Source organism: Paramisgurnus dabryanus, chromosome 7, assembly GCF_030506205.2.
Source record: "Paramisgurnus dabryanus chromosome 7, PD_genome_1.1, whole genome shotgun sequence".
NCBI classification, from domain to species: domain Eukaryota; kingdom Metazoa; phylum Chordata; class Actinopteri; order Cypriniformes; family Cobitidae; genus Paramisgurnus; species Paramisgurnus dabryanus.
In genome coordinates this window covers 24,592,621-24,620,236 of record NC_133343.1, presented here as the reverse complement: position 1 = coordinate 24,620,236, position 27,616 = coordinate 24,592,621, and the positions used below count along the sequence as shown (strand labels likewise).

Sequence of the window (27,616 nt, the reverse complement as noted above, 5' to 3'; positions counted from 1 at the left end):
CTCCCGCCGGGAAAATAGCAACAGCGCCCAAGATCCACCCACAAAGTCACTTGCGCTTCGCACTTGCATTTCAGATCGTTAAAATAGGGCCCTATGTGTTATGTAACGGTACTACCATAACAAATTATATCAAGAGAAATCCAAACCCACCATCAGTGAAATTCAGCTTCCTCCTCAAACTCCAAATACTAAATTACAAATGTAATTGGTCATATTTTGTCTTTTTCTTCCTTTTTCATTCACAATACGTAGATCAGCTTGACCGTGAAATGATGGTTTGTTGACTGCTGGTGCCAGAACGCTAATGCGAGTGAGGTACTCTTTATTGCAAACAAACCTATAGCAATAAAATAAGATAAAGATGAACCCAACCTACAAAATCTTGTCTAACAATGTGCCACAAGTTCTCAACAACCGATTAAATAACGAAGCCGCACTAGAATATCTACTCTCTAATGTGTTAAATACCAACTGGCGAAATTCCCATAAGTGTCCCTATCAACGAGGAATGATGATAATTACTTTTGGACATACATGGACATGGAAACTGAGGCCAGTGGCTGCCAAACACAAAGCAATGGCCTAAAACTAATAAAGATTACTGAATATGGAGACCGTTTTGAAGTGCTGCTTCACGGCTTTTATATGCTTTCTAAAATAGTTTTATTTTGCAAAATAACAAGCATTTTTACAGTATTTATTAAAAACACCTAACCAAATTAAACAGCTAAGTACCATTACCTCTATATCTCTCACACACACGCACAATAATCTCAACATCTGCTATTTCAAATGAACAGTGTATCTCCTGTGTCAAAATTACCCATTCAAACTGGCAAAAATACATCAAATAATACACCAGGGATCTCGGCCTCCCCTAACCATCTGTGCTTCGAGTCCGAACCATCAGATAGCTAATAGTTATGGTTATTACAGTGTTACCTCTCAAAGGACAAATTTAAAGTTTCCATTTTGATTTACAACATGGTCAGATTTTACTCACTTAAAGGGATAGCTCACCCAAAAAAGAAAAAGTCATGTTTTGTTCACCCTCATATAATTTAAAACCTGAATATGACTTTTTCTTTTGTGGAAAACAAAGAATATATTTTGAGAAATGCCCTTTAAAAAGGTCCTAATGGGGCAGTTTCCAAGACAGGGCTTAGTCTCATATATTAACATATATTAGTGCCATTGTTTTGTCTCAAGATGCACACCGGTATTGTTTCTTAGCCCTAAGGTTTGCTTGTTAAAAAACTACTTAAACATCCCAATATAACTAAGGCCTTGTCCTGGATTAATCTAAACCCTTTCTGGAAACCACCCCTACGTGTTCCATTTAGGTATAAATTGTAATTTGAAGTACCAATATGTACCTTTTGAGGTACTGTACTAATATGCAGCCTTAAAGGCCCACTGAAGTGCCTTGGAAATGTGCTGCATTATTTAATGTGGTGACGTCAGTTTAACTGAAACAGGAAGTCAATAGTCCAGCAAAGACTTGCTGATGTTTTGCCTTGATGATTTTGTGGCATAAAGGGAGAAATTCCTTTGGACAGACTTCATAGGCAGTGTAGTAAAATTCTGTTTGAAATATAAACAGAGAGTGCCTATGTGATAACTAATCCAAGATTCATATTAATTTCTCACTAGAAATGCAATTAAAAGTGAAAATATTACATTATTTACACTAAATTAAAATAAAATCAAAAAGAAAAAAATCGAAGTTGAGCAGGCTCGACCAATCACATTCCTTGCGCACACCCGCGAACATAATTGTGGGACAGGACAACAAAGGTATCTCAGGAGACAGGAAGTAAACCTAACATTGGATTCGGACATGCCTTGATGTCTTCATCAAAGCAGCATTTTACAGCTTTCGAATGCAAGCGTACTGTAACAAAACAAAGAGGGCGGGACACTTGCATCTAAAGAGCATTTAATTGGACAGGAAATTTGATGAGAAGCTGAAGTGTAGGGTCATGCGCATGTGCATAGGTTTTGAATGCTTATATTTTCTGTATGAGAATTTCGTCAGTGTTTTGGACCATACCAGTTTATATTTGATGAGTTTGGTCCCAAAACGCAATAAACGCCATTTAAAAAAAATTGTTACCACCAAAATCAGTAGTGTATATCTGGTCAGTATTAAAAAGTAAATTCTTAATTTTACGCAAAATCCAATATCCGCAGAGTTATTCTCATCTTTTCTCCCCTTTTTTCCAAACCATGACAAGTGCCGGTCTTCTTTCACTGCAGAATGCAATAAATCCCACCAAACCAAACGCACCATTCCATGCATTGTAATGTCAGAGCCTTGAATTCACACAAAATCCTAGTTTTCCTCATCTACTTTGTACTTCGTGATCAACAAACAAACAAAAACAAAATAATACTTTTGATGGCATTGATAAACCGCTGGTGGTTTTCTGTGGCGGGGAAGAAACGTAAGCCATCAAAATCGAATAATTTACGTGAGGCACTCAGGCGACGGAAAAATGCCATCTGTTGCTTGTTCTCACACGACAGCATTAAGGTTCTGTCATGCTAACACATTGACCCCTGATCTTATGAAAAACTTTCCATTATTTTACTCAAAGTCAATGAAAATCAAGCAGGACCAAAACATCCCATGGATGACTGCAGCAATGACAGTGTTCTTAATCTGTCTCCATTTTTTCTCTTTTAGCCAGTCTTTGAGCAGTTTTAATCCCCATTCTGTATTTTTGTGTGTGATGGCTTCGTAGCTGTCATGCTCTATTTTGTCAAGTTCAGTCTCAGTAAGCTGTCTGTGTCTTGTCGTGGTTGTCGAGTGTTTGTCACAAGATGGCGCCAAACAGACAGTAGTCTTTATTGATCTTTATTGGCGCGGAGCGATTTTACTCGTGCAAGTAGTCCGGCTATGCGTTATTAATTTGGAGCGGTTATTATTTGAAAATAACGAACCTGCAAATGTCTCAACTGACCAATCAGAATCAAGCATTCCAGAGAGCCGTGTAATAAATTAATATAACATGTCAAAGATGAATGCACATTTATATATTGATTCGATAGATTAATAGCATTTAAAAAAATTGTCATGGATTTATTGCATTTTGCAGATCAGTTTTTATAATAACCTTTGAAAATCAAATTATGGATTTGAATTTTTTTATGTTGTTATTATAACTTAAAGATGCTATGTGAACGTTTGTAACAGAAAATAGTGATTTTCATCGAGTCACTTTCTTGGTATAGAAAACACAATTTTACCGAAATTAGTCTAATTAGAACCAAACTCTTTTTACTAAAAAGAAAAAGTTTATTTTTTTCATTTCATGGGGCTTTAAGGAACAAAGGTGTACTTTTTAAAGGTAACACCCCAGTAACATCTTTAGTGCGTTTATTTCTGAGAGTATACAATTAGTTAATGTGGGACGATGCTGTTTGGTTACCAATGTTTTAAATCAAAAAATCGTATTTTGTGCTCTGTAAAAAAAAGTCATACTTGAAATGACATGAGGATGAACAAATGATAAAAGTATTTCAATTTTTGTTTGAACTATCCCCTCAAAACACTTCTGTGGTATGTACTGTGCATGTTTTTTTGTAGCTTACCTTGATTTTGTGTATTCTGTATCATTCATTTTACACACAAGTCAGGGAGGAAAAAAATTAAGTCCGCCATATTTTCATTAAATCTACAATTTGCAGAAATCATTTATCATCAACCATCAATTATATGTCACGGTTCTCAATAAATCATGATTGTTGCCATTTCCCTGTGGGCATTTAGACTGAATTTAGTTTAATTCAAGACAAATTTATCTTTCCAATTACTGCTAATTTCATGGTGAGGTTCCATTCTCCATTTATGTCTCTCTCTCACTATCTCTCTCTCACACACACACACACACATTCTGGTTTCCATGTCTTGTGGCATAATGGTTTTTATACCATTCAATCTGTATATTCTATTCCCTTCCCCTAACCCAAACCCTTAACCCAACCATCACAGAAAACTTTCTGCTACTTCAGATTATCAATAAACATCATTCTGTTTGATTTATAAGCTTGTTTCCTCATGGGGACCTCAAAATGTCCCCACAAGGTCAAAAAATACTGGTATTCCTATTTTTGTGGGGACCACGTGATAATGACCAGGTACACACACACACACACACACACACACACACACACACACACACACACACACACACACACACACACACACACACACACACACACACACACACACACACACACAAACAAACAAACAAATGAAATAACAGTAATAATTAATGGTAGAGGAATTATAAAAAAATTTGGACTAAGGCAGGAAAACCAAGATACACTGTCTGAAAGTAATTGTCAAAAAAAGAATCCCAGCTGTCACTGGGGCAGTACCCTTTAAAAAGATCCTAATCTGTACCATTATGTACCTTTGGGGTACTTATATGCACTCTTGGTACCAATATGTACCTCTGAGGTACTAATATGTTCTCTTTATGAGCAAAGGTGTACTTATAGGGTACTGCCCTTGTGACAGCAAGGGACCATTTTTTCTGACAGTGTAGTAAAACCGTTTTTAATAGTAATTCAAATGGGCTGAAGGTTTAGCAGGTTGGCCTTGGCAGTTAGTATTGCTAGTGGATGCAGAAAAAAAAACATAATTCAGTCAACTCAAATGTTTTATTATTCTGTAGTGTTTTGCCAGTGGCAGACTATTCTGGAGGGTGTAAAATTGACTTTTTCCTGTCTGGTGACTTTAACTAGGTTTGTGTTTTACTGCTCCTTGTGGCTATTTGGTCAAAATAATCTTTTCTCTGATTGGGTAAAAGGCAAAGGATGAAAAATACTGCACAGATAGATTTTACATAAAGAAACTGACATTCAAACTCTGTCAATTGTGTAGGTTCCCAATGCTGTCCCATAATGCACCCCTCACCTGCTATTTACAGTATGACAGATATCTATGCTATGATCTGCACGCTGAATAAGAGATTCAGGCTATCAGCATCTCTGTATTGCACACATTACATCTTCCGGCTACTGTGCTGTGTGAAAACCTCTATTTCGTTTTTATGTCATACCTTCAGTCTATCCTCAAGTCTATTCAGTTGGAGTTGAGTGTGCCGACATTTTCTGCTTTTAGATGGCGCCTTTTCCATAATGTCAGGTATTGTAACAATCTTTCTGATACCAGGTTAGAGCTGGCAGAACGGCACACAGTGAGTGAAAAGATGCAGGAGACTTCTCCATACATCAGGCTTCAAAGTGTTGGCCCTTTATTAACTCTTTCCCCACCATTGACAATTTCACCCGTCAATTAAGAGAAAACGCTTCCCTGACAGTTTTTCCGGCAATCCATATATCCGCTATTAGGTGGTGCTCTTACCCAACTTATAAAACCCTGAAGCAACCCCTTAGGCTAAACAGTAAGAACTCCGTGTATCTCTATAAAAGGTCCTTCACAAAAATGGAATTATCTCAGCTTTTTACTCAAATAGAAACCTACCCATATTTGAGTGGTGATAAAAGAAAACAAATAAAGGTAGGATGAATCTTTTTTTTTTTGAAAGCCGGTATATTGTATGTTTACATGTTTAAAGAGTAACTAAACCCTAAACCAACTTTTTTTAGTTAATGATCTGTAAGAATGATGCTTTATTAGTGCTTTTCGTTGATTTTAGTAAGTTTTTTGACATTTGGATATAATGTGTTTCAATACTACAATATATGGTGTAAAAACGTCTGAGTGCTGCCCTCTTCAGGTTGAACGGTGGCTACTGCAGTTGAATTTTCCTATTGGATGTTGGGTCCAAGAAATAACTCGTGACGTAAGCAGGTTCAAGCTCACCACGCCCTTGTTACGATCTCACCACATACTTAGTTCGTCCCCTCTATCTCCGTTGGGATCTGCCCACTTTTCTTGCATTTTTCAAATATTGCAGTGGGTGGAGTCAGGCTCTGACCAGGGGTTTAGTTACGCTTTAAAGAAGAACATTTTCTGGAAGGCATTCAAATTTTGTGAAAATCAGGGTCGTCATGCACCAATTTTTTTAGGGGACACAGTGTACACAGCTCACAAAAATTTGTGCATACACAGACATCATATGAAATATTATAGAGCTTTCAGTCTTTTCCATGGCACTTACATTTCTAACAATCTGAACACCCATGCCTTCATGCAAAAACCTCCAAAATAAAAGTGTTGACTAACGTTTATATCAAATACTATTCAGTCAAAATAATGACATATTGGAATCATATTTAGATCTGAAACAGCATGTTTTATTTAACTTTTAATAAAACCCTTGTTTAATTGTGTCATTAATGCATTTAGGCATTTTGCACTGCATTATCCTATAAAATTAATGTCATTTTAAATCCATAAAGTATATAAACAACGAAAATGACATAAGATAGCCAAGTGATTGACTAAAAAATTCGAAAAAAGCCGTGAGCGCGCTAAGATGCTAATGGCGTCTGCGACTGCGCTGTCTGCAGCGCCTGCCGCCAGAATAAAGTAATGTAACACGATCAAAAAATTATCAAAACAGCAAAAATCTGAAAAGTGACAAGGATGCAGCACAGAATTGATAATATTGTGCATGTTAATCAGATTAAAAGTAATTAAATAACAGATTAATGAACGCTTCTTTGATTTTGAGGTTGCATGCAAAATCTATTTGGTTAAAAAAAACAGTTTAAATGGGCATGACACCTCTGGCGCTGGCTGGCAACTTTTTTTTAAATGCTGGCGGGGAAAGAGTTAAGTCTTATAACAGGTTTTAAGCTGCAATTATAAAAGCTATCATTACAATAATTATACACAAGTGTTCTTGTCCAGGAGCTTTGACACGTTCAACGTTAACACTTCATTTTTTTTATGCGAACATTCTGTCAAATTGAATTTACAGTGAAGACGCATTGAAATGATTTTATTGATGTGTGCTGCACAAATAGCATACATATAAGAAACATAATACTGTGACTCAAACCCCATTGAAACAGACACTATGTGAAGAAATCAAGTGTCTTACAACTCTAATGCTAATTCCTACAACAAATACTGGATGAATTATGTCTGTGGGGGCCCGATGGGACCCTGTCATATTTTGCAAGACCTAATTCTGCTCACTGCCTTCCTTAAGTGACATATTTCTCACAAGCCAACACACTCTATGCTACCTAATGTTGTGGAAGAACTAGGCTATAGAAAAACTCCCCAGATGTGTTTCTATCATCCATTCTGATTAAAGGAAACTCATTCGTGGTGGTTTTGTGCCAGTGTCTAAAAATTTACTCGCAGATGGATTAGGACATAAAAGGGCAAACCGGTATGTAGTAGGTTTATAAGAAAACCCTGTTTGCATTGACAAGGTAAATGAATACTGGAATTTAATCAAAGCTCTTCCTTTACAAACTCTCCTATTTTGGCACGGGCTGAACCTTCTCCGAGACCATTTGGCAGGGATTACGCCCAGCTTAATTCCTGTCCCACAAAGGTCTTTGATTCATAACAGAGATTTGAAAGCGCACTTCACATTCATCTAGTAACTAGTGCATTTGAGAACGCTTTAATCAGATGCAGCTACACAGCGAAGGGATTAGTAACACTAAAATGTAATCAGTGTGATTAAAACATTAATGCATTCACATACAAAAGCATCTGAACAACAAACCGGCTACGCTGTAAAAGACCTGTGCCAAAGAAGAGCGTCGAATATATCCCATCATGCTGATAGTCAAATAGCGAAACAATTGCAGAGCATTTCAATACAAGATGAGAGTCAACAGGGGGGTACTGTTTTCTTTAAAAGAACTACGATGGGTGCCGCTATGCTGCAATAGGGGAAAATTGAAATGCTACGGAGAAGGACGGATGAATCAGCTGAAGATCTGTTGAAAACATGTTCAGAACGAGAGAGGAACGTGATGTACATTAAAGAAACTCACAGTGCTTTCTTCGTGGCGCCTGTGTTCCCGATACAGAAAATGACACCCTACTAAGGTAACCATGGCAACTCACCCTATGGACATCATGCACTAGATAGCCTCCTCTATCTAAGGCTAGTTCATACACATTGGTACTGTATTTAGATTACAACAGATTAACAGTGCATAGCACTGCACAAAAAAGCTGTCCAACTGGCACGACAACACAAACACAAGTGTGAACCGTGGCGAGTGTTGCGTGTTTGTTCTTATGACATTAACATATTCTCACCTCACCACAGCACTAAAATAATTGCGATCTGGTGTCTCACTTCTGCACATTTTAATGGTCTCGGGATGAGCATTGGTGTTATTGCGGTTCTTTTTAAGATTCGTAAAAATGCCAAAGACTATTTGGTGATTCAAAAGTTGGTAATAAAAGCAGTGAGTTAATATTACAAATGAAACGGCATTGTTAATGTCACTCGGGTTTGATAGCTGCTATTAAAACCCTTGCATTATGTTCCTGATGGAAACCAGGAGCCGCCACCTGCTTTCATTCCATAAATTGCTTCCCTGTGCAAACATTATGTCAGTCCTCTTCAGTTCCCACAAATGAAAAACGCAACATTATGCGATCTATTAAGCGAGAGACCCACGCACCAAGCAAGATAAGCATGAAAACCTTCTGAAGAACTGATGGGCATCTTGACAGTCACATGATGTTGGTGTGGCGTTCCCTGTCGGAGCACGGCCTCCTCTCTGCCAGGAATGCAGAAGCAAAGCTGTTGAGATGATTGATGACACGCCTCCACTGGCCCTCTCTTCCCTGCTGACATGCACTCACAACCCAACACTTTTCACCGCTAATTGGACATCCTTGCAAATTTCTTCTCTGAGACTGCCGTCCACTAAATTAGCCACTGATAACTGCCCAAAATCGGTTCAATTTATGAATGTCCAGAGCTGTCACGCTGGCGAGGTGTCGCTCAGGCCCTAGATGCTTTTGAATAAACCTGTCAGGCGTATAACTTTCCAGACATTTATTTCTCATTAGTTTTCCATTCTGATGTTTTGATTAAACTTGTGGTTGACAGTTCACTTCGCTTGATGTGGTGCAGCTGCATGGCTTTGTACGAAATCATCTTAAAGTCCCAAGTGATAAAATGATGTACTGGCCATAAATAGGACATCACACGATTAACTTTTGCTTGTTTGATTCGTTCGAGTCACACAGCTTATTTTCGCATTTTCTCATCCTTTATCTATGTTTAAATTTGGAAATAGTGTCTAAAAGATCTTCCCTTGTGTTGTAAACATGATTTGCCCTGTGTTTTTCACAGACAGTAGCATATACAGTAGTAATCACCATCCAGCTGGAAATCTAGGTCTGTTATATAACCTCAATGTGGTCAATGGCCATTCAAAATTCTGACCTACCAGGCACTGTGAAGCATTGCCAACATTCTTAGCAGAAATCTAGCAGCATACAATGTTAGAATAACAAATGTAAAAAGTATATCTTGATCAAATTCATACTGTTTATACTGTCACCTTAAATAGGATCACCTGCAAATTGCATACAGTAAATGTAAATTTAAAGAGGTCAGAAAAACCCTCTGGGCTTATCACACCAAATGCGTTTTAAACGCTTTTTTTAAAAAAAAGAGCAGTGCGACGCGGCTTTTTATATTGCTGGGCAACCACCGAGTCCGCGGTCTTGTCAATCAAATATTGAAGCGTGAGCGCTCTTTTGCTGTTAAATGTCATATTAACAGATACTTTTAAAAGAGGGTGCTTGCTTTGAACCTGTTTGAGGGTGAGAGGTGCACAAACACACAGGAGAGAGTGAGCGAGTGGAGTCCGGTTCTTCAAAGCAACTGTAAACTTCCCTCACCACAACGTAAGGCCCGCCTCTCTCCTCATTCGATTGGACAATGGAAAGACACGAATGACGTCGGCTGCTTTTACGCTCTCAGCGCTCCTTCAAAAACGCGTGCTGCGACCGGTGGCAAAAACCGCAAGGCGTTTGGCACGTATACGCCCACTGCCCATAGAAAATCATTCAAAAAAGGCGCCTAACTCGTTTGGTGTGATTGGCCCCTAAGTGCGTCTCACATGTTTTCTTGTAAATGAGCATTTTTTCATCAGGCTCTTTTGTTTAGGTTCAGTTATGTCATGTTAATGTCAAAGTAAAGATTATTAGTAATTTAATAAGTGTGGCTCTTTGATCAGTTTGATGTCCTTATCAATCTAAAATCTCTGAGAGGTTGAGTCATTTATTTAACAAATCTGTAAGGAAGTTGCTTACTTTTTTTTTAACACAACTTGTTTCCTAAATTTTTTAAGTAAAGTCAACTAATCATTTTTACAGTTATAGTCACTTTTTAATGTCCCTTCTGACAAAAGACTCAAAAATTCAATCTATATCCTAATAGGAATAAGCAGATTATGCGCAAAGGTATTTGATGAATGTATAAAGCATGCCGAGAGCATTCAGTCAATAACATTATCTCATTTTTTGGGGGTTTTGCATCTGAGCTCTTCATTTATTTTATGCAAATTATACTAAATTAACAATCATTATAAACTGTGTCTGTGTTTCTTTAATGTAATGCAACAAAAATATAAATATATATAAATATTTTTAAATCATTATTAATACAGTTGTTTATAATTCTCATTAAAGTGACCAACCATCCAGAATATTACATATTTCTGAGTAGAGGTGGTACAATAATTCGCGACACACACTAATATACATCATGTCCAATATCGATTCTGAATTGCAAAGGCCATATTTTGCACAGCGGATCTTTTGTACGACGGCTCTTCAATCGACATAGATATTTACACTAGATGTCGCCTTGGCTACGGCAGTTGATTGGAATGAATGCGTCAAATAGAGCCGACATCTTGACTAGGGGAGCCCCTCCTCTTTAATGCATCTGCGTCAATGTAGGCAAAGGTGTAAAGGAAGTAAAATCATCATAAATCGTCATGAATGTTATTTTTTTTCCGTTCCAGCGATCAGACATGTATTTAGCATTGAGTCCAGAGAAAATATTAAGTTTTGATATTAAGAAACTCTACTTTTTCTAAATAGAATGCATGTTGCTAGTAGGCCTTACATCCACACGCAGCACAAAATTCCGGCATCGTCCATGAATTAGAAGTACAGGTGGAGATAGCATCGTTACCTAGCTACTTCCAATGACAAGACCCCTGTTCCAAGATGGCGGCGGTTTTGACACATTTTAGAACCCCAAGGCGACATCAAGTGTTTATTAGCGATGGTCGCTTTTGAAGCACTGCTTCATGAGACTTCGAAACTTTTACGAATATTTTGTTTGGAATCATTCGTTCGGAGCATGTTCCAAAACTGGCCAAGTTACGTGATTTTAGCAAACGAGGCTTCATTATGTCATAACTGTTCAGAAATGTTTCGAATTTGATGGTTCACCACTAGGGGGAGTTGTAAAAAAGTGTATAATGTTTGTACAGAACTGCTTTTACACTATTTTGACCAGCAGGTGTCTCCAGCATGTGTGGTGTTTCGAACGCTTCGAAAAACTGAATCAATTTTGGGCGAATCAATTTTGGGCGAACAAATTGCTTTGAAGCTTCAAAAAGCTTTGTTTGTCCCATCACTAGTGTATATATCTATCAGTAGGAAGTCCTTATCAATCTAAAATCACCTTAGTTTGACTCATTTATAATATGATGTCAAACTTGTCAAAATAATCATTATAAAAATTCTTTATTATCATGAAAATACCTTAAAAGATTTGATGAACAAAGATATAAATATGTTTATAGGCATTTCATGTATGTGTTAATGTACTTCTTCTGTGGCGCATATTGAGTTTCTTCACAAGAGCGCCCCTTGCCTTTTGGATGTAGCGGCATTTCACCATAATTCATTGAGAAGCACAGCGAGCAAATCGCACGATTTATCGTTACACCCCTATTTCCAGGTTAAACTGCAATCAGCATTTATTTACATCAGACAATTCCTGCTTTCTTTGTTGGCCAACACAATAATACCATTTCAGAAGGTAAATAAAAGTTCAAATGCTATTGATCTGCTTGACTATTTTGTATTCTCTAATAATAACCAATGTGTTTTCTCCAATTACTCGGCTCTACTTAACATTTACAGGCACATGCAATCCACACACATTGATTCATTATGCAAATGACAGGGACTTTTTAAGGCTTGCTTACATGACTCCATTAAAAAACCTGAAGCCATGGCAATGCAATGAATTAAGATTCACGTTCCTTCAAGCAGTAAGCTTTAGCAAGAGTATACTAATAGGCTATATTGCAAATGTTTTTGACATTAACTATGTATTAAATTGATAAATGGCATAAATGCTTCTTATAATAGGGCTCAATATTCATATACAGTAGTATATGGCCAAAAACAATAGAGTTTTCAATGTTAACATGCCGATGACAGAATCACTGTTAAGGTGAATGGCCCGGGCTCGCAAGCTCTCTAGTTTGAGAGTAGAGTGGGTGTCTAGCACCTTTGGGACAAAGAGGCTTATCTGGTATCTAGTGAGCCTGCTTCATCAAAATCCACCAAAATCATTGACAGGTCGAGGAGAAGGGAAGTTAAACCTACTTGAAAGACGCTACTATTTTTTCAAAAGGGCTTCGAGCAAGGGTGTAACTTTGGTTTGAGAAGTGGGGGGGCACAAATGGGGGAACATTTTTCTGACTGATGAATTCCATTTCATGCAGTTTGTGACTATGGTGATTATTATTATCATTATTTATTAGGTGAATAACTGGTTTTTACACACCAGTAGCTTCAGTAAAGCAAAAATAACGACTCGAGAAAACAGCTATACTCTTGAATGATTCTTCAGACTTAGTTTTTTATCAACGGGATTCTATAATGTCTTAAATGACACAACTATAGCAGATTCATAATTCAAAATCATAACACAAAACAGGGAACGTAAATTACCTTGTTTTTTTTTTAAATACTGGGTGACTAGTTCTCTTCCTTGTCTTGCCCTTTCTTCTCTTTATTGTTTCTCTTTTCTCTTTTGATATCATGATTTTGTCATGCCGCTGCACCATGTCGATACACAATCTGCATTATATTGCGCCAGTGTCACTTTATAAACTGCATTTATAGTAAGAAAGTGCACAAATGCGAATAGGTGATTCTCGCAAAATTAGACTTATGAGGTGTCATGAAACATTTTATAAAAATTATTTAAATGCAAAGTAAGAGTATCAAAATAAGAAGCATACAGTTACAAACATCTCTTCGTGAACTATCTTGCACATGATTTCAAATGACATCATACAAACCAATTTGGTTGTTTTTTCCACATTTAAGGGGAAAGTTTTCATTACCCCAACGCATCCATGACTGGATTTGGGTTCTTTGACATGGAAATATTTATAATTAAAAAATCTAAAAAATAAAAAGCTTCGGAGCAAATTCCACTTTGGCGTGCATATGATACGCCAGTCCTTCCCATTCACTTAAACGGTACATTTTTTTTGTCGTTTTATTTATTGGTTTCTCAATTTTTTTCTGTTTTTTAAACCATTTTCGCTTGGGTTTAGGGTTAGATTTTAGATTTGCTTATGAGGTTATTTAATATACAGGTTTCTCTATGTTTTTGTCCATACTTAAGCCATGGTCGCTTGGAGTTGGGGTTAGAGATGGGGTTTGGGTTAGGATGTCATTTTTATATAACAAAAAGTTGGTCTAACCCTAAACCCAAGCGAAAATGGTAAAAAAAAAATAGCAAAAAAATTGAGAAACCAATAAATAAAACGACAAAAAAAGCACCATTTAAGTGAATGGGAAGACTGGCATAACATATGCACGCCAAAGTGGAATTTGGCATATGTATTGCACGATTTTTACATTTCGTGTTATTTATATGCAACTCCGTGAGACTGGGGTGGTTATACTATAAACATTTACAGTAAAGAAACATGTGGTGTTTGGTGATCATTGGTAAATGTAGAGACAATAATAATGAATATAAATGTGTCCAAGACCAATTTTCTCATCCTCCGCAACAGTTTTAAATTGTTTAAGCCCTGAATGAACTAACTTTTTCAAAAAAAAAATTGTTGGAAGGGTCATAATTGACTGTGACACTCAAGATGGCTACCAGGTAAGCAGTTCTTTTATTTTCTCTTCAGATAAAAGTTAAAAATTTTGTCATAGTACCTAAACAACTTTTTAGTTCTCATTACCGAAACATGAGTATGTAAATGCAGGGCTCAACATAAAGGACTGCCCGGTTGCCCGGGGCAAGTGTGAGAGACGCTCGGGCCAGTAAAAAGTATTGTCACTTGCCCGATCGGGCCGGTGCTCATCCTCAGTCACTGAAATATATTTTCATCAATGTATATTATTTAACATATTGGAAGCAAACATTTACTTGGGCAAAACACAACTAAAGAAATTATGCAATATTTTGCAGAGTTGGCTGTCAGTTTACAGGTAAAGCAGAAAAGTTGGGAATATGTATACAATTATACTTGACTTTTATTATTATTATTTTATTAAAATTATTATTTAAAAATATGTGACACTGACAGTTTTTATTGGGGCCAGTGAAAATTTTGGCAGGGCAAGTGAAAACCTGAACCACTGGCCTGACCGGGCCAGTATAAAAAATTATTTGCGTTGAGCCCTGTAAATGCATATATTTAATGTAATATCCTGTTGCGGTAATTATAATTTTTGATAATGATAATCTAAAAAATGTAAATAATTCTATAGGAAATATTTTTAAATCCTCTAAAAATAATGGTTATAGTAAGTTCAGATCTAATCTTATATGTGTCAAAAAAATTGGCTTCAAGGGCTTTTCAGATGCTGGACACCTTCTAAATCTGGATTTCGTGAGAATCACCCAAATGTCATAGCAATTATCACTAAATACACACAGCTTGTTCTCTTCCGAACTTAAATCCGCACTGCGAGACCGTGGATTGAAGGACTTTCAAAAGTTCATGGGCCCTTAGAATCGTCCTAAGCCTCCCCCTTTACGGTGCCCCTGTCAACACAGGCAGACTGTCTTTGTCCTGCTCTGTCCTGCTTTTCAAATGACTGGATTTTGAAAAGTGGGGGGACCCCAATGGAAATTACGCCCCTGGCTTCAGGTGCCCCTAACTGCTTTGAAGATAACCATTATCTGCTGGCCATGATTATTTTTCTTTACATTTTATCTTGAGACTCCTCCTGACCTGGGAAAAAGGGGGCTTCTTCGGGACCCTTCAATTAAAATATTGCATTTATAATACACAGATATCAGTTGGAACAGGACAAAAGATAAATTATATTTACAACAAGCTGTGCTAACCATTGAGACGTTTGAGTTCTATCAATAGAATAAAAGTGTAACACTGGGATTTAGACTCTTTTACATGGACTTTTTACAGTGGTTGCAGGAAAAAAAAATGATGTACATTAATTTTTAATGTGAAAACGTTAGCACTTTCTTGCAGAAGCTTCAACAGGAAAAGTAAAACTACAACATTTTATCCTTCCCTTTTGTATTTGCTGTTGGTAAATGTCGGACACCTGATGGTTAAGTTCCTGGTCTCTAATGGCTTTCTCTGTCACTTTTAATATCCACAGCTATCTCTATATTTCCGAAAGGAGTAGACAACACTAAGCAGAATTTAGTTTGATGCACTGGGGCACATCACAATTTGGAGCTTGGAATCAGATCTTGGCTCATGCCTTTCCAAAAACAGATGATAACACGTTGTGTCTCATCGTATCTGTAGAAAGTGTTAATACTGCAGCCGATTTGCAATTATTAGCTTGGCATAATTGGCACCAAGAACCGTGTTTAATGGAGATCACTGTATTTGCTGTCATTTATGCGCTGACTTAGGATAAAGACAGATTAGATACACTCTGAGAAGTCTGCAAATTAACATTTTAAATCCCAAAAATACTCTTTTAAATACACATGCTGCTGGATCAAGGTTCCGCAGAAACTACCTGAAGTTTTAGATTTTTGGTGTTTAAAAGGATGCAAACTGCAGGAGATTGTCAATCAAAGGGCTACAGATTTGAAAGATCTGCATTATTTATGTATACATTATATACTTAATAGGTCATGCAAAATGATATAGGCCTACTCCTAATTCTCATACTATTGCTCTTTTAAGACGAATCAGGTATAAAGTTTGGAAAAAATTGTAATGTACAGTAAATGTAAACAAGTGGAATAAAGATAAGAGATATTAAAAACTCAAAGATAAACTGCGATAAACAGTATCACAGTTTTGAATTACCGAACTAGATAATTCAAAGTGGTAATTTATATGAATCTCATTCATACAGTACATTTCAGTATGATCTGCTTTCGCTCAAGTGACGTTGGGTATGGGGGTGGAGCATTGAAAAACATTGCTTGTTTTTCTGTTTAAACAGCCATATGTTTTAGTACAATGCACATCATATGTATTAATGTGAATTAGCCACATCATAAAATACTAACAAATTCCCATTAGCTCAGGCTGGACCATACACTTAACATAAAGAATAGCAAATGAATCATAGTGCTATAATCAGATTGAATAGCAGCACTGTATCCAACACAAACAAAATCCCATTTTATATGCATCTGAAAATGAACAGAAAATGGGATATGATGATTCTACTGCATCCTGTATTCTTTTTTCCCCAGAAATATCGTTTTCCCATTTTGTCATAAGACATTTAAAAGACCAGTTTAGTTACAGTGCTGCCGTTTTCAGTTCATGATAAAACAATGGAGTGGGATTCGGAGAGCTACATTGATCCCTCTGTCCCTGTAAGGCAAAAAAGCTCACAGTAACATTCTTACGATTAATCAGCAATGACAGGAAGAGGTGTGGCCTGAGGAGAAAAGGAGCAAGTTACCACCCACGTCTTGACGATGCACAGATTTCGGCAAGGGATGCATTTAAAGTTCAGGCACTCAGTATTCATAGACTAACAACTGACGTTCACTAGACATTTGGGACAGTCATGACAGTCCCATTGACAATACACAATAGACAGCAATTTTAATTTCTTACCCAATTCTGAGTACAATAATGTTTACAGCCACATCGAAATTACTTGGCATAAGTGCCATTGCTGAATATGTGACAGCAATGTAAGAAACATTCTAGGCTATTTTAGTCAGCAAGGGGAAATAAGAAAAAATCTAAGGTAACAATCGAGAAAAAAACTCAGCAAGGAGCAAAATTGATGTTTGAATAGTCTGCTAAACATAACCAATGGTGCGAATGGCCCGTCAGTTAAGCCATGCAAACAATTTTGTGGTGTGGGGTGAGAGAACACTTAAGGGCTGATGATCCATTTTTATTTATGCCACAGCACAACCAGGAGACCTTAGGAGCATGAAAAGTGATGGATGGGAAGTTAGCATGAAGCAACCAGAGTACTAGCTTTAGTAATAAACTAAAATGACTAAATAGAACCAGGAGGGGATGAATAGAATAGAATAGAATAGAATAGAATAGAATAGAATAGAATAGAATAGCTTCATTGTGATTGCATAACTAAACAACAAAATGTTGCACTTCTCAGTAGTACAAACATGAAAAACACACACAAATGCAACACACATTTAAATAAATGATCACCCTACTAAAGGCATACAACATAGCCTATATTATAAATTACGCTGTAGTTTAAGATGTATAATGAATTTGTATACTGTTTAGTAAAAAATACAAAAGTAAAAAATAAAAATCTAAAAAATAATCAATTGTATATTGGTTAAATAACGTAACCCAAGGATTTACCAGTCGTATTCTTCACAGAAACCGAAATATGACGTTTGCATCAATCCTAAAGCATACAAATGCATTTCTAATTCGCCCATTAATCAATATCTTACATGAAGGCCTTTAAATTAAAATTTAACGATATTGTCCAGAAGCAAATGGCAAGATTTGTGGGACCTAATAATAAAAACTTGGCATCTGTTTTCCTCAGACACACCCATAAACATTTCAATTAACCCAGCTGATTTAAACAATTAGGTGCATGTTGGATGGTTTTATTACATCACGTTAAACTTAAAATGCTAATGGTGTTTCTGTAGATAGAGCCTTGCAACGTAAAGGTCATGGGTTCGATTCCCACGTAAGACATATAAAGGATACTGATAAAAATGTATACGTTGTAATGCACTGGATTTGGATAAAACCGACAAATTAATAAAATTATACGTAAACATCAAACTCAATCCATAAAAGACCATCGATCCCTGGTATTTCTCTACACGAGCGTGTGCAACTTCTCTCTTTTTTAGGACGCAAACATCCGTGAGGATCTTTCAGACGACAGGAACCATGAATGAGTTCATTGTAACTGTGCAAAGTGTTCCGCTTGGCGGGGTTTACAAAACTATGCCCCCTTCCCCTGTTCCTTATGCAACCGTTATTATAAAACCATTTCATCTCCCAGACTACAAAAAGCGTCACATAAGCTCAACCTGACGCGGCGTGTAGCCTACATGAGATTCAGCAGAGATTGTTGGTCTAGTCGGGCTATTTGTGACCCAAATAAAAGTGATGGAGCGACACTGGGGGGATGAACGAGCCCGCGCGTTGTTTACAAAACTGAAAGCAGCGCGACTGATGCAAGAGGGATGCAGGTGCCAGCTAAGTTTAGTTTGAACAGTTCCACGGCGACCGAGTCTCTTACCTGAGCAGCGCGGTGTCTCCCTGTCTGCTGACCACACTCTCGGTGGCATTCTCCACAGTCTGTCCGGCGGGCAAACACGATGGTAGAAAGCAGCAAAGACTGAGAATTATAGCGGTGAGCCACTGACCGGAGACGCACGCATCCTGCACCGCGATCATTATGTCCATCGCCGCCGAATGGAGTACGATCCGCGTTGTTATCAATAATAAAAATATGGATGAAAATGTATTAATCCCCGCGAAAAGCCCGAGAGATGGCGTTCCGTGTAGTTTTCCAGATTTGTTTTGATCGGAGCCCGACCGCGGGAGAAACTCGACTCTCCAGTGGCTCGCACACCATCTAGTGAGGAAATGGGAAACGGGAGCAGCAGAGCTAGCAGCACACAACCCCCCGGCTCTGATCCTGTTGCCATGCGGCCGTTTCCCAGGCAACCCGTTCCCTGTAGTTCGTGATGGAGCGGGTGGTATTCTCGATACAGCGATACTATTTAAATGCCGTCGCCCGGTTAAATTTTTACCACACTGGAGACGTCCAAGTGCAAACGTTCACGCTGTTGTCTTTTATTGCACGTGACGTTTGCAATAATGAGTCAAATTTTAAATGGCACGGGTCAGATACTGTTTGCGGGTGGCCCATGCAGCCCACATAAATAAACAGTACACTCTTAAATATACAGGTATTACGTAAACGATGCCACAGAAGAACCATTTATGGTTCCATAAAGGTACTTTTAACATACGCAGAACTTTCTGTTTGCACAAAAGGTTCTTTGTGCAGTCTTATAAAAAATAAGGGCGTGTTAAGATAATTTTAGGAATTATCTTTTGGTTATTACTCTAAAGAGGTCTGTCATTCGGTGTCTGACTACTTTATTTCCGTATGCAAGCAGATTATATATGCACAATGGGTGCAGCACCCAACCTATCAAAACTTCACAAGTGTATCTTCTCTCCTCATATGGTCATAAAAATGGTCATGCAGAAATATATGCAAATTATTACATATGCAGTGATGTCATTGGTGTATGACGTTAATTCTAAAGCAGCATTACATCTCAAGAGAGTTGTGGGACCAAATATTTCTAACAGGGTGCTTAAAGGTTCTTCACACACAGGTATCCATGGAAGAACCATTTTCGGTTTCTTAAATAAAAAGTCAGTTAAATACTCTTTAAAGAACCATTTCTTTTAGACATTTTTATAATTTACTGTCACCGGCCCACAGGTGGGCCCAAATGTGTTTACATAACTATTAAACCGTTAATATCCAAAAAATAAAGTTAAAGTCCAAAACTAAAATAATTTTGACAAACTACAGTATACACCATTGGAAAGCTCTAAATGTCTACTTTTAAAATTGTATTGGCATTTTGCGAAAAGTATAACATAGTGAGAGTAATTTCTAAAATGTCGCAGGCCCAAATTTGGGCCCAGTTCTGTTTACATTTTTATAACAGTAAATATCCAATTCTAAACTTAAAAAAATATTGACAAACTATACATCGTTTTAAAGTTCTAAAAATGTACTTTTCATATTTCATCACCATTTTGAGAAAAGAACAAGACAGCAAGAGCAATTTTCTGAAATGTCATCGTCCCTCCGGTGGGCCAACTTGGTATTACATGTTTATAACAATAATTTCCTGTTATAAATCTTTGAAAATCTTTACAAACTATATATCATTGGAAACCTCTAAGTACCTAGTTTTCATATTTTATTTTGCAGTAATAATAACGCAGTGACAGTAATTTATTAATTTGTGATCATTTGCAAACCACTGACACCTAGTGGCCTTTTGTTAGTAAAAGTGCAACAAAAACCTATTTTTCGTCATTTTAACATGAAATTTGGAACAGACCTACTCAAAAAGGGGGGGGGGGGGTGACAGTTAAAAGGTTAAAGAACCTTCCACGAAACTGAAAGGTCCATTGGATGTTAAAGGTTCTTTATGGAATCATTTAGCCAAAAATGGTTCTTCTGTGGCATCATGAAGCACCTTCATTTTTAAAGGGATAGTTCACCCCAAAATGAAAAATATGTCATCATTTCTTCACTCTTATGTAATTACACACCTGTATGGATGTCTTTGTTCTGATGAACACAAAGGAAGATATTTTGAGAAATGTTTGTAACCAAACCTTTCACTTCCACAGTATTCTTTTTTTCCTACTATGGACGTAAATGGGGTCCACAAACGGTTTGGTCACAAACATTTCTCAAAATATCATCCTTCATGTTTATCAGAACAAAGAAATTTATATGGGTTTGTAACTACATGAGAGTGAGTAAATGATGACAGAATGGTGAACTATCCCTTTAAAAGTGTATTGAAAAAGAAAGAAAATGGTTCTTCTATGGCATAGCTGTGCATCACTTTTATTTTTACATGTGTATATTCCCAAAAGTCACTGCATATTTCCCCATGCACAGCTGGCCACCACTATCCAATTTTACACTGGTGGCCAGAAAGATTTCGTGGCACCCTTTTGAACAAAAGAAGAGGTGGAAGGGAAATCATTCACATCTTGAAGAATGGTGGATACACTCCACAATAGAACATACGGTATACCAAAATCCTTCATTAAGGTAACCCACATTTTTCTTTTCCCCTTGCCGCTCAAGGCTGTAATCATTAGATATTTTTTTCTCTGTTGCCTCAAAAGCAGTTTATCTGAGGGCGGGAGTCACAATAGAGTATGCACTCTAAAAATGCTGGGTTGTTGGTGTGGTAAAATATGGACAAATTCAAACACTGGGTTTGAATTAACGTCTGCTTGGTTGTGTCAGATATATACATTTTCGATGTAACCCAGTGGTTGGATTTGTTAATATTCAAGTGTAACATTACTGGTATATTTCACATTTGGGTTTAACATTTAATTTAGTGAGGGCCAGATGAGCACTTTAATAAGATGTCCAGCTAATTGCATGTTTTCTTTTGATGACTTTGCACAGCAGTGTACTTCTTCGTTATGGTTGTTTGGTTCCTCACTTTCTTCTTTATTTGATGGTCATCTCCAGTTTGTTGATGAATCCACTAGGTGCACAGAGTTGCTTTGATATTAGGTATAGGTTCTTCTTTATTGTTGTCGAATGTTTTCATTTTCCCCTCATGATGACCATTCCTTTGATTTTTGTTTTTCATCATCTCACCGTGTTTGGCATTCCTTTGTGTTTCCTTAAAAAAACTTGTACTTTTCTCTTTGCTTTCCACGGTATTGCATTCTCTTGCCTTATTTTTATATATATACCAGATACAATATGGTCCCACTATATTTTACCATTTAGCATTAGAGGTCAGTTGAACCTACGGGCACCATGAAGAGCTTTTTGTTTTCTGCGGTACCACATAGACCGGCAATTTTCGAGGCACTATACACATTAGTTTTCTAGATTGTAGTGTCATGCAGTGTGCAATTTAATGGACTTGTCTAATAAGAAATATATTTACTGTTGACTCACTGACACGGCCGGCTTCTTTGTAAAAAGGCTCTGATAAAAGCATTTTAAAGCTGCTCGTGTTGAGTATTTTCTTTTTAATTGGGAAAGACGTGGTTTGGAATATAATTGCCTGAATGTCATTAACGTTAATGGCAACGAAAGTCCCTTCATTCCAGTCTGTGTCTAAATTGGACCAGCATAGTTGGACTTTGCTAATCATTTACTCTGCCACAAGCCAAACACTCATTTCTAGGTAATTTTAACACCACGCTTATCGCTTGAATAAGGAAAAAATTCATAAATTCTTTTTTAAACTATATTGATAATTATTGATATTAGTGGTGGATTGGCAAGGCAAAGGTTAACAAGATGTAAATGCAACCAATGTTACTTAAGAAACATGTTTTAAACCTGATCAAATGAAGCTATTTAGTGGTAAAATAGTAACAAGGCAAAACCGAACAGAGCAACTTTCATTTATTAACTGGAAAGACTTTTGAAATCCTCTGAAGCGCACAGGACTGAGTCTACCTGCTCATGCATGAAGGCTATGATTATTATTGCTCTCCATCCATAACACTGTTCTGTGAAGATGTGATGGGAAACGGGGGTCTTTTCACACTTTTACACAATGCGACTCTCTAAAATAATGGACAGAAGAAAAATTACGCAGATTCCACCACAGTGGCAGCATCTGTTGTTTTGCACTCGCTCACCAAAACCTTTATGAGAAAGAAACACATTTACAGTTCATAAATTTCCTCATTATTTTAATGTAACACTCGGGTATAAAAACAAGCAAGTGTCCCTATGTTATTGACTCTGGTGATTTAAATATAAAACGAATGAAATGCCGTGTCAGTCAGGGAAAGTTTCATCTTTTCATGTAGAAAATAAGCCTGCCTGTAGGGTGATATCACAGAAATATTTTTCCTCAACTTGCATGACATCGGTTATATGCCTGAAATGAGCGCTTGGAGAATGATGTGCATACCCTGCAGTAACTGAACTAGTAAGGGCAGAACAACTAGGAGTGAACACATATATTGCATTGTATATACTGTATGGATAAAATCTGTGGCTTTGAAGTGTTTCCATTTGCATCAGTGACTGCACTGCAAATGTCAAGTTAAACTTGGCGTGTAATCGCTACAATGCATTATTGCATGTGATATTAATTGAGAACGTACTTCTTAGGTAAGAAATGTGAGGGGGAAGTTAATGGAAATCGTAATTATTTGTAATAATCTTTGACACTTACATACATATTCTGCATGGTGGAAATCAAGTCGTGCTTTGAAGTACTTGATTTATATCTTCAATTAATCTTAAGATCTAAGAGTGACCTTTAAGATGCATCAAACATTGACAAATGGGGTCATTAGAGATAACCTTCTCTTAGACATTGCATGTTGACTGGGTTGATGGGTCGGTAAAATACATTTCTGAGATGTTTCTTTAAAGAGAGGCTATATAGGCAAATGCAAACAGTCATAATGAAATTCGACGGAGAGCGATGTAATTTATAGATTAAAATATATTAAAATTGCTAAGACTTGCAAGTAATACACCCACAGTAAATAGAATGGCAACTAATGTTTATACTGCCAAGATATTAACTCCTGAACAAGAATATTGTGATTTCTTTTTTATTTTTAGGTGTTGCTATGGTGGCATTTTGATGACATTTTTGAATAGTCCTAGAGCAAGGGCAGGTGAGCTATAATTAATCTGTTATGAGAACATTTTTAAAGATTTATTCAGAAGGTGCATTCAGTAATGTTGCCTTATTAAAGTATTACGCATTAAAACACTGAAGTATTTTTAATGAATATTTTACTAATAATAAATATATAAATATGTTTTAAATGTCAAATAACCTCACATGACCCTATAAGTCATATTGTATGTTATGTATTAAAATTTCTAGAATATTAAAGAACATAGCTTAAAAATAAAGAAGTCACCCAAAACCTGAGCCCTTTTATCAAATTTGAACAGGTGTGTTCACGGAAAAAAATAAAATGTACTGATTATTTACCCACCCCCATGCCATCAAAGATGTTTATGTCTTTCTTTCTTCAGCCAAACACAATACGAGTTATATTGAATAATAATATCCAGGCTGTTCCTTGCTTTGTAATGACATTTTCCATTGATTTTTTTCTCCATATAGTGGACTTTAGTGGACCTTAACAGTTTACAGTTTCAAAGGGCTCTAAACGATCCCAGCTGAGGCATAAGTGTCTTATCTAGCGAAATGATCGTCATTTTTACACACAACACACACACACACACACACACACACACACACACACACACACACACACACACACACACACACACACACACACGCACACGCACACACACACACACACACACACACACACACACACACACACACACACACACACACACACATTCTGGTTTCCATGTTTTGTGGGGACATTCCATAGACGTAATGCATTTTATACCATACAAACTGTATATTCTATTCCCCTTACCTGCCCCATTCCCTAACCCCAACCATCACAGAAACCTTTCTTGTACCTTAAATTTTCCATAAACATCATCTTGTTTGATTTATAAGCTTGTTTCCTCATGGGGACATCAAAATGTCCCCACAAGGTCACAAAAACACTGGTATTCCTATCTTTGTGGGGACAATTGGTCCCCACAACGTGATAATTACCAGGTACACACACACACACACACACATATACAGTATATGTGTGTACTTTTAAACCACAACTTCTCGTCTTGCACTATCCGTGTTATCCGGGCGGTTTAGAAGTTGTGGTTTAAAAGTACTTTCTTTGCACAAATAAAGATTGTTTAGCTAGATAAGACCCTTTATGCCTCGTTTGGGATTGTTTAGAGCCCTTTAAAGCTGCATTAAATCTGTAAACTGTATTAGTCCACTATATGGAGAAAAATCCTGAAATATTTTCCTCAACAAACTTCATTTCTTCTCGACAGAAAAAAGAAAGATGTAAACATCTTGGATGACATGGGGGGAGGAGTAAATTATCCTACATTTTTATGAAGAAAAGAATCCAACTTAAACTCACCATTACTAACTTAGTAGGAAACTAAAGAAATAAATACAAACATTTTTTGGCGTTTAAATGCCTTACATAAGATGGAAAATAGGGAAAAGGGAGGAGCAGACATTCCTTAGCTGATGTTTTACACTCATAAAATCCATTGTGAAGTGCAAATGTATGTCACGTGATATTCCCAGGCACCTGGTCGGGTAGGCAAATCATACTTAAATCAAATGGCACAAAATTTTAAACAAAAGTAACAAAGCAAGGGAGCATATTAAGCAAAATCCACTTTTACAAGGACATACATGTGTGTTGGCAGTGTGTGAACACAACAACCCTACAATGAAAAAAAATCACCCTCTTCTTCGCATTAACATGTAATCGTATTATTCCCGTCTCTTTTACTGGGATAGATGAACTAGCTGAGAGTAAGGCGATTGGGTGGAGGAGGGATGCTGCAAAAACTGTCACGGGACAGAGATAAGGACTGCTATAGAGACCTCTTTGCGTTGATGGTTGGATCACATGATCACACTTCTTTTCATCATTGCTGTTTTGATTCTCTTGTTAATGTGACATCACACTGATGAAGCCCCGCCCACAGCCACTGCCTGACTGCGTAATTTCACCCAAAAGTTTTTCTAAGTTTGTTAGCACATTAGCGCTAATGTTGCTAAAGCTGCTATAACAAATGATCTGTGGGGTATTTTAAGCTAAAACTTTACAGACACATTCTAGGCATACCTAAGACTTATATTACATCTTGTAAAAATGGGCATAATAGGTGCCCTTCAAAGTAACACTAATGAAGTAAGACTTAACAAACAGAGATCAGACAGCTTCCTCTCTTCTTCTCCTCCTGCTGCCTTTTTAAATTGAGGAGATGAGTCGTGATTGGTTGCAGGATAATGACTTAATAATAACAGATTTAGTGACTGCTGAAGCTATATGGATGTGAGAAATAATGAAGCAGGGAATAGAAAGTACAAAAACGGCCAACAATAACATTAAAACGTGGTAACACTGTATCAGTAACCTAATAAAGCTTTAGTTAATGGAGCTCCGCTGCATTATGGGGTCAGACATGTCAAGATCACATGACAAGCTAATAACTAGTGGCTTTATCTTGATTTAACTCTCTTTCATTATGAGACACTCACAGAATTAATTATTTATGGCTGACTGCTAATAGCATTTTTACATTAGCATTGGCTATACTTAAAACCTTTTCATAATGCTGCATACCACTAGGTAAGCTCAAGATGACTCCCATATGTGACCCTGTCTGTAACATCCAGCTGGTAAATGTAATTTTGAGATAGAGTAGGAGCATCAAAGTTTAATTTCAGTCTTTCACACGATCTTACTAAGTCAATATTAAAGATATCAAGGTTATATTTTCAGAGAATTTTCTTTATATTATGTAGAATGATTACTTCTTGACAGGATCACATATTATTACCTTAAATAATTTGCTCATCAAGATGAAGATCATGAGATAAATTTATTTCAGCATGCCAGAATCCACCACACTGACAGTTTTTGTTGTGCCAAATTGACAAAAAAACATTTTATCCTGCGTTATGCTCAGTTGGCATCATCAGTGAGAGTGACGGAGTGGATGCCAACAAGATATAGCCCACTATTACCGACACTGTTGTGCTTGCTTTGTTTTCAACATAAAATATGTGGCACTTATGGTATATTGTAAAATCCCCCCGCGGATTTCATGGAAATCAAGTATAAACTTAGAAGACTTTTGACTCTTGGAATGCAGTGGAGGATTTGCTGTTCAGCCGTTTTGAATTCAACAAAATGCCACAATATGTACAAACAGCAGAAACCTACACCATCAGGTTCCTCGCTCCAAATTACAACACACGCCCAAGGGAATCTTTCCAATGAAAATAGACAGTGTTTCACTGAAAGAACCACTTCAAGAGACTGACCTTCATACGCCAGACTGGAAGTTAATTTTACATCTCATTTAAAGCCGGTGATCAGAGAGCCAACGTTTCCCCTGCAGATAGGGCTGCGGAAGACGTTCAAAGCGGGTTTTAATCTGCCTGACCCTCTCGCACAGAAAGGTAGACTACCCATGGTGCTCTTAGACCCAGAACAGCTTTATCACAGCTCAGCGTAAATGCAATTTACATGCATTGCCTTGAGCTAAATGTCCATTGTTATTCAATACTTAAACAAAAATATATGTTCTCGGTGAGAACAAGACCATCAGAGGCTTTAGTTTGCATGTTAATGTTTCTTATTTTTTTGTATTCCATGAGTGGGAAGCTATTTAAAGAAGCGATGTCAAAAGCCAAGTATTGCAAAGATCAATATTCATATGGATGTGGTGACCTTCTCGAATTCAAGGAAAAAACGATTGCCCTCTTGCAGTTTTATCTAAAACCTTACCAGATCTTTTGTGCATTCTGATCACTTTTGAAATGTGCCGTTTAGATGCATATTGGCCATAAATGTTGAGCAATGATAA

General features: G+C 37.1%; 1 protein-coding gene across 4 annotated transcripts in view; it reads right to left on the bottom strand.

The window, feature by feature from the left end:
- negr1 (neuronal growth regulator 1) overlaps positions 1–19,469 on the bottom strand; it is a 162,081-nt gene extending 142,612 nt beyond the window's left edge. For 2 of the 4 annotated variants that reach the window (XM_065272598.2, XM_065272600.2), the window contains exon 1: positions 18,632–19,468. In XM_065272598.2, coding sequence (XP_065128670.1) covers positions 18,632–18,798 — 167 coding nt within the window. In that variant the 5' untranslated portion in view covers positions 18,799–19,468. Of the gene's footprint in view, positions 1–18,631 lie in introns of all 4 variants that reach the window. The other 2 variants (XM_065272597.2, XM_065272601.2) reach the window with 2 other exon arrangements.
- Between the last annotated feature and the right edge of the window lie 8,147 nt (positions 19,470–27,616).